This window comes from Danio rerio, chromosome 10, assembly GCF_052040795.2.
Source record: "Danio rerio strain M-AB ecotype USA chromosome 10, GRCz13ab, whole genome shotgun sequence".
Lineage (NCBI taxonomy): Eukaryota > Metazoa > Chordata > Actinopteri > Cypriniformes > Danionidae > Danio > Danio rerio.
In genome coordinates this window covers 39,852,331-39,860,970 of record NC_141030.1, presented here as the reverse complement: position 1 = coordinate 39,860,970, position 8,640 = coordinate 39,852,331, and the positions used below count along the sequence as shown (strand labels likewise).

The window sequence follows — 8,640 nt, the reverse complement described above, 5'->3', positions numbered from 1 at the left end:
ACAAGTAGTAGTAGTAGTTTTATATGGCCAAATATAGTCCTAACAATTTATACACCAATGGAACGCTTATTTATTCTTATTCAGTGTGATAAATCTATTAATTTACAAAAATTGACACTTATGACTAGTTTTGTGGTCCAGGTACACATCTTATTGACAGTGAACAAGTCGCCAGCACAGTACATTTATTGCAATGCACATTTATTGCAAGCAGCTGAAAAATTGAATTGCATAGAAATGTCCAGTAAGAGCATTTTTGAGTGAATGTGCAGCTCATGCATAAGCAGATAGAATAAAGTGGAATATTACACTATTTTGATCTTTGGCCACAGCACACTTGCTCCTGCTTTTTGGTCGATGGAGAAAAAAAAACAAAAAAAAAAAACGGCCTTTACATTGCAGATTTAAATGAATGGTTATATCCCACAAAGTTTTCTGCTTCTGTTACTCAGTGTCTACAGCTGGAGAGAGAGTGAAACCAGCATGCAGAAGAGTACGGCACCACATATCCCATTTCAGCTGATATTTTCTTCCCTTTTTTTCTTTCAGCCTAAAACTCAAAATGCTATTTTTGCAAATAATTTTCGTCTGCTGAAAATTTGGTCCGTCCTTAATTACATCTGTCATCCATTAAAATAATAACAATAATCAAAAATTACAACTGTACAATCAGTTTTATGATAAAGAACTTCCATTATATGCTGTATGATACGTGCAAGAACTTTCACTTTGCATACGTGTTTCACTCCAACAAACTGGCGAGACAGACAAACAACAATATTTATTTTTGCTGAAATAATCTGTTGAATGCCTAATGTTTTAACAAGATGCATTAAATATCCCTGAAATCCTATTTAACTTATGAGATCTACATTTTAACGATAACTATAACTGCAATGTATTTCATTTGTGGAATTCTTTAATAGAGGCAGTTAAGAGGCAGACCTGCTGCATTCTGGCAGATGAACAAAATTGAGAAGTAGTAAATAAAGAAAAAAAAAGCATTGGATAGTTCCACTGTTGATTTATCATCCATTTATTATGTCTGTAGGGAGAGTCGCTGCATCACCTAAAATCCCAAGCTCAAGAGAATGATCTGATATAAATTTGTCTGCTGGCTGGTAGAACAATGACACTGTGGAAGCTTCGCAGAAGGTAGAGACTGAACCATGTGTCCTTTTTCTCTCTATTTTACTGCAGTGACTTCTTGAATTATTTGTTTGGGTCACATCAGCAACTGGAAATTAAATCATTATTTGAACATTCTGTTATTGAGAGCATTGCAGTTCTTTTCTCACAGGTTACAAAGACCCAGACAGCAGGTGTCATGAGCTCCATACAGACAAATCCTTCAGCAAATCTGACCTTTGTTCGTCCTGCAAAATTTTTCCTCAGTGGCCTTTCTAATGTTCCACATGCAAAATACTACTATGTGTTCTTGTCTTTAGCTTATGTTGTGACTGTTTTGGGGAATTCATTTCTCATGTGTATCATGTATTTGTCCCGCAGACTTCACACAGCTAAATACATTGCTGTTTTTCATCTGGCCCTCTCTGATCTGTGTGGAAGCTCAACTGTTATTCCAAAAGTCATTGATACACTTTTATTTGATCACCAGGACGTTTCATATGAAGCATGTTTGACACATATGTTTTTTATTTACCATTTCATGAATCTGCAGTCTTTAACACTACTTGTCATGGCCTACGACAGGCTGGTTGCTATTTGTTTTCCTCTACGGTATCTAGCCATTGTGACCAAGCCGTCAATGTTTCTGATCGTAGGAGTGATGTGGATTTTTTCTGTGATATATTTTTCAGTGCTTGTAGGTTTGGTCAACAGAATCTCTTTTTGTGGATCTCGTGTGATAGACAGTTATTTTTGTGATCAAGGCATTATCTATAAACTTGCTTGTAATGATAATTCTATAAATCTAATGATGGGAAAAATTAGTTTTGGTCTCCTAATGTGCACACCTTTCATGCTGATTGTGATCTCATATTTTTTCATTGCTCTGGCTCTGCTTAAGATTTCTCATGGTGTTGACCGGATCAAAGCCATGAAAACCTGCACCTCACATCTCATGTTGGTGGCAATCGGGTATCTACCTTTGATAAGCAATCAAATTGCAGCGTTAACAACATCTATTGATCCAAACACTCGGATATTTAACAACTCTTTGAGACAGGTAATACCATCTATGCTGAATCCCATCATATACACTCTAAAGACAGAGGAGGTCATGGAATCCATAAAAGATCTGTACAAACGAAGAAAAATTAACACAGCTATAAAAAGAATTTGATGCAGCAGGAAAAATTTGAACTAATAACAACAAATTTAATGACACTTTCACACTGTTATAATTCAACTAATATCTAAAATAACAAACCTGTGTTTTTCTGTGTATATGTATATGATACTTTATTATTTTTTACTTTATTTTATAAGCTTAGCTGCTAATAAAACAATGTAGCCTTTTAAAGAGCTTACAATTTTTTTCCAGCACACCATCATCTTATATAAGCATACACTAGAACAGTGAATTACAGTAAAGAAATAAATTTATATATCACTCGTCATAAATTTATTTTTTAATTACTGTTATTTTGTAAACCAAATTTCTTCAAGTAACAATGGTTGAGATTCAATAGTAAAAGTAATTAATCATTTTTTATATTATTTAAAAGTATTCTTCATATCATTTTTTTTTTTTGCTGAGAAAATGGTACCGTTTAAGGTACTTACATTTTGTTATTGCAATGCTACATCTGTTGCAAATTTGTACATTGACTCTCAGCAGTCAATTGGAAAACCTTGTGTAATACATTAAGCTTTGACATCATAATTGTATTTGTAATTTAATTGTTTTAAATACAAGATATTTAACTAATATCATTCCTCATTAACAAATATTTAAGTAATGTATGTCATTGTGAAAAAGTCAATGTAAATATCTACTTGGGTAGAAAGGTTATAGTGCTGTAGCTTAACTACTTTAACTGATAAGTAGCTTGTATCTCATCAAACTACAGTACAGAGTACCTTCTCCAAACCATGCAGTTTAAAGCATTTGCCAAAAGTTTTAATGTTACAGTAATGTAACAAAACCTCCAGGTTGAAACCTAGTAAATATGATAAGCATTTTCATTTTGAAGAGACACCTTTACTCTCCTGATTACATTAATTGTTGTCTTCGGTGACTCATTCTCCGGTATTTGTTTGAGTTCTGCTAACTTTGATCCACACAAAGTTTAAATTAAACTTTAGGGAATCAACTTCAGTGAGCTAAATCATCATTTTCTATATATATTACTTTTATATGGCGTCACAGTGGCGCAGTGGGTAGCACGATCGCCTCACAGCAAGAAGGTTGCTGGTTCAAGCCTCGGCTAATTCAGTTGGCATGTTTTAATTTAACATGCCAACCGTGTTTAACAATGTTTTAAATTATTTTTTTTCAGGGCTTTCACCTTTATTCGATAGGAAAGTAGAGAGAATTGACAGGAAAGCATTGGAAGCAGAGAAAGGGGAGGGATCCGTGTAGCACCACGTGGCGGAATCAAATTCAGGTTGCCTTGAGCACTAGAGTGCATGTGTCGAAGCCCTAACCACTACACCATTGGCGCTAGTTGAAACTAGCGTTTCTGTGTGGAGTTTGCATTTTCTCCCTGTGTTGGCGTGGGTTTCTTCCGGGTGCTCCGGTTTCCCCCACAGTCCGAACATATGCGCTATAGGTGAATTGAATAAACTAAATTGGCCATAGTGTATGTGTGTGTGAGTGTTTCCAAGTACTGGATTGCGGCTGGAAGGGTATCCGCTGCGTAAAACATATGCTGGATAGGTTGGCTGTTCATTCACTGTGGCAACCCCTGATTAATAAAGGGACTAACCTAAAAAAGAAAACAAATTACTTTAATATATAAAACATATGGTTTTATATAATACCTTATTTGTGATCTAAAAATAATACATAAATATGTAAAAAGTCCTGCATCTTTATCTGCAATTCTACAGGGAAAAGGGCTGATCCATAACCCCAATCTCAAGTGAATAAACTAATATAAATGTGTCTACTGGCTGAATAGCAACATTGTGGAAGCTTTGCAGAAGGTAGAGTATATAAAACATGCACTGCTTCTTCTCTATGATTCTGTTCTTGCTCCATTACTTTTTATTATTGTTTGATGGGGTTATTTCAAAAAATGAAAATGATATGACATGAAAATAGTTAAATAGTAATTACTAAATTAATATAATGAAAATACATTATTTGAATAATCTCTGTAATTGAATGCATTTTTATGATGTTCCATCACAGTTCACACTAAAAACCTGGAACAAATATCATGAGCTCAATGGATTCCAACTCTTCTGCAAATGTGACTTTCGTTCGTCCTGCAACATTTTTCCTTAATGGATTTTCTAACTTTCCACATGCAAAATACTACTACTTGTTTTTGTCATTGGTGTATGTTGTGACTGTTTTGGGAAATTCATTTATCATGTGTACTATTTATCTGTCCCGCAGACTTCACACAGCCAAATACATTGCTGTTTTTCATTTGGCTCTTTGTGATCTGTGTGGAAGCTCAGCTGTGATTCCAAAAGTCGTTGATACATTTTTATTTGACCACCAGGACATTTCATATGAAGCATGCATGGCTAATATATTTTTTGTTTTTCATTTTATGAATGTGCAGTCTTTGCCACTACTTGTCATGGCTTATGACAGACTGGTTGCCATTTGTTTTCCTTTAAGATATCATGCCATTGTAACCAAAACATCCATGCTGCTGATATTAGGAGTGATATGGACATTTTCTCTAATATTTTTTTCTGTGTTTGTAGATTCTATAAATAGACTCTCTTTTTGCAGAACTAACGTGATTAATAATTATTTCTGTGATTATTGTACTGTCTACAGACTAGCTTGTAATGATAATTCTATAAATATTTTGATGGGAAAACTTGGGAATGATCTCCTTGTTTTTACGCCACTGATATTAGTCTTCATTTCATATTTCTGCATTTCTCTGGCTTTGTTTAAAATTGCTCATGCTGTTGACCGGACCAAAGCCATAAAAACATGCACCACTCATCTTATGTTAGTGGCAATTTTTTATATTCCAATTTTAAGCAATAATATTGCAGCTTTAACAACACCATTCACTTCAGACATTCAGATAATAAACAATTCCCTGACACAGACAATACCACCTATGCTGAATCCCATCATATACACTCTAAAGACAGACGAGGTTATGCAATCTGTAAAAGAACTGTACAAACGCAGTAGAATGAACACAATTAGAGTAAGTAAAACAAAATGCTGAAAGAGAAATAAAAACGTTTACCAGCTTAATATATTTGCTGATTACCAATGATTTTTAACAGTACCTAATTGGTTTTGCCAATTTTGTTTTACACCTCTGAGCTAAAACCCATAGTAGCTATTCTTTAATTGCATGCTTTGTTCAAAATAAAATGCAAATAATTTGTGGCACCACATTAAAGTTAATTTTCTGTTAAAAATAAATCAACAGAGAATATTTTTCATTAAATTTGCTTTCAATTTGAGATGTTTTAGAAACGCTTCTGCATCATGTTTGTTATAATCATGAACCATGTTTTTAAATTGTTGTGTATTGCTAATTAGTTGACCAACAGACAGTTTGTGAATTGAATAGTGACTTTCATTACAAGTGATCAATGAACCTTTCAATCACCAAAAGTAATAAAATCACTGCACAACAGCATAACGCCAGCACATGGTACACAATGCTATATAAAAGCTATTGCATAGATAAACCCACCCAGAGTATAACACAATGGTATTCTAACATGAATAAATATGTATATGTAAAATAAAAGACACAGGGCACATCTTGTTCACCTACCTATGTATATTTGTGAAATTAAAAACAATTCACCAAAAAAAAAAAAAAAAAAGTTAACTTTTGTTGTTTACTCAGATTTGTATTATCCCAAACCTGTACTGCATTACAGGAAATAAGGTATTTTGAAAGTCAACACGGTCTAAACAACATTTTGTCCAAATGACAGCAACATCACTGATTTGTCTGCATACGCAAGTAAGCTAGATTTGGAATTATTTGAGCCCAAAGTGAAGAGAAACAGTTGGAGGTCTTAAACCGGCAGGATAAAAAGCTTGGGTGGCACAGACGGGGTAAGGAATTGGATTGAGACTGGCAGGGCAAGAAGCTTGAACAGCTGACATTAAGCCACATACAGTTGCTGGAGCAATTACTGGCAGGTGTGCTGGGGCTGGAGCCAACACTGAACCGGGCCAGCAATGCCATCTGGCTCTTCATGAACTGGATCTGGGCCTGAATCAACCATGCCCTTTAGGGCTGCAGAAACTGGATTGGGGCCTGAGTCAACAATGCCCCCCCAGGGAGGCAAAAACTGGATTGTAGCCTGACACAACAATCCCCTCTGGGGCTGGAGAAACTGAATTGTGGGTTTCAGCAGGAGGAGAAATTCTGGGAACTGGAAGGGGTCTATGGCAACATGGTAGCAAAACAAACACTACAAACAAAACATTGGGGTTAACAATAATGGAAAGCAAACAGATAAACAGATCAAGGAGTTGCTGTGTTGGTCAGGTCTTGTGTCACAATTTAGCTGAAGTAATGAGAAGACTTTGTAGAAATAAAGTCAAAGCATTGTTCAGCAACGTGCACACCTCCAAATGGTGTTGAACGAGTCACATAATGTATTTATAAGATATAATTCACCCCAAAAATGTAATTTCTGTCTTAATGTAATGTATTTGTGACCGCAAAATCACACATGACGTGAGCTGACCGTCAGCTGTTACCACAGAGAGGGCGACGCACGTGCACCTCTGAATAATGTCTTCTTCAGTGACCAGAACAGACATAGGCTGTGAATAACAGCTAATAAAGTTTTAAATAACATCCAGTTTGTGGCACAGAGTGATTGTTTTGGAGCCACGCGGGAAGAGAACCGTTCTTAGCAGTGAAAATGAAACCGAAAGCGCACACAGTGTTGTCAGATGTAGTTGACTGATTCCAGCCCAAAAAGTATCCAAACCCTTCCGAAATGCAAAAATACCCACCCAGTCATCTGTATTCATAAAAATCACGTCAGTGACAGATTTTAAGCAGAAAATGACAGATTGTAAGCATACGTTACAAACACAATAATTCAACATCAGAATTATTATCAGCATTAATGACTACGACAAATCTAAAATCTGTTCAAGTCCACCGTTCCAATACAAAATTTAGCATTTTAACCAACAGTACAGCTACACAAAGCCTATTGCTGTTTTACCACATATTTGAGAATAACAATAATAAAAGCCCACTTATATTAACCTTTATTTTACATCTACAGAATTGTGAGAAAATCGTGATCTTTATTTTAGGCACAAAAAAAAATGTGATTTTCATTTTAGCCAGAATCGTGCAGCTGTAAAGGTGGAATAGTGAATGAGGGTACAGTAGGGGTGATTTCAAATACAGAAGACAATTTTATTTGCCCAATTCACCAACAGACCTTTTTCTTAGACCGCAAAATTACCCATTATGCTTTGCGTGTATGTGCAAGGAGAATGCTTCAAACTTCTGTTCGGCAGCTGATGTGTATAAAGAGTCACATTCGGACAGCTTTGAAACGATAGTTTTAATCGATTTTGTTTGCTTTTAACACCTTTAAGCGAATACTGCAGTCGATCAACACCACTTCTGAACTGATTATTTTTAAAATGTGATCTAATGTGTTGGAAAACAACTGCTCCAAGGCATTGTTCCCTTGTTGTCAGACGGCATCTTGTGCCATTTAAATGAAGCCTAGTCATCGCTTAAGTCAGCAATTTCTCTTTCTTTCAAATAAATAAGCAACCCAAACAAATGTAATTCTCCAAAATGCTTGAGACACAAACATAGCTCGTACTGTACTAACAAAATGATTAAATAAGTGTTATAAAATAAAGTGAAAATAAAGTGGCATTTTGAAATAACAAAAAAAAACACATACCATGGTAAATACTACACAACACAAACTAACTAGATGAAACATGCTCCCGATTAGAAAAGCTGCTGAGGACAGTAAAACAGCTGAAAGGTCGGAAACACTGACGCTATACTTCAGCATCTGATCTGACGGCAGACACCAAATTAGAAAAGCGCTTTTCTCTCACACTTGAACTGCATCTGACAGAAGTATAACGGCTTTAACACGCGTCTTTCTTTCAAAATTAAATTACATCACAAAAACACTCTGTAAGCCACTGAAAACAGTATTGACACCCAGTTGAGAAACGCTGCTCTGGCTGATAACAGTTCTTAATGTAAGTTCTAAACACCCAGAAGGCGCTGGTCACTATGGCGCCCTCTATGCAGCAACGAAGAAAAAGGTTTATACTGAATGTCTTTGGACTGTGGCAAAAACTGGAGCACCAGGAGGAAACCCACAAGAACACAGGAAGAACATGCAAGCTCCACACAGAAATGCCAACTGAACAGAGACCTTCTTGCTGTAAGGCGACAGCGCTAACTACCTAAATATTTGTACAACTGTATTTGTACCTAAACATATTTTATGTTAAATCACTTAAATAAGTCTAATAGAAATACTCTTTCCAGTCTA

At 35.6% G+C, this 8,640-nt stretch overlaps 3 protein-coding genes across 7 annotated transcripts in view; 2 read left to right on the top strand and 1 right to left on the bottom strand.

The window, feature by feature from the left end:
- Positions 1 to 8,640, bottom strand: part of or30bv1 (odorant receptor, family 30, subfamily BV, member 1) — a 202,249-nt gene that overhangs the window by 179,050 nt on the left and 14,559 nt on the right. The gene's annotated exons all lie outside the window — the stretch shown is intronic.
- On the top strand, positions 553 to 2,422 carry LOC147842159 (olfactory receptor-like protein DTMT). Its single transcript, XM_087271144.1, has one exon. It carries the CDS (start codon positions 1,328 to 1,330, stop codon positions 2,303 to 2,305), a length of 978 nt encoding a protein of 325 aa, XP_087127270.1. The 5' UTR covers positions 553 to 1,327; the 3' UTR covers positions 2,306 to 2,422.
- Positions 4,250 to 8,487, top strand: LOC147842158 (olfactory receptor 5K16-like). Its single transcript, XM_087271143.1, has one exon. It carries the CDS (start codon positions 4,350 to 4,352, stop codon positions 5,334 to 5,336), a length of 987 nt encoding a protein of 328 aa, XP_087127269.1. The 5' UTR covers positions 4,250 to 4,349; the 3' UTR covers positions 5,337 to 8,487.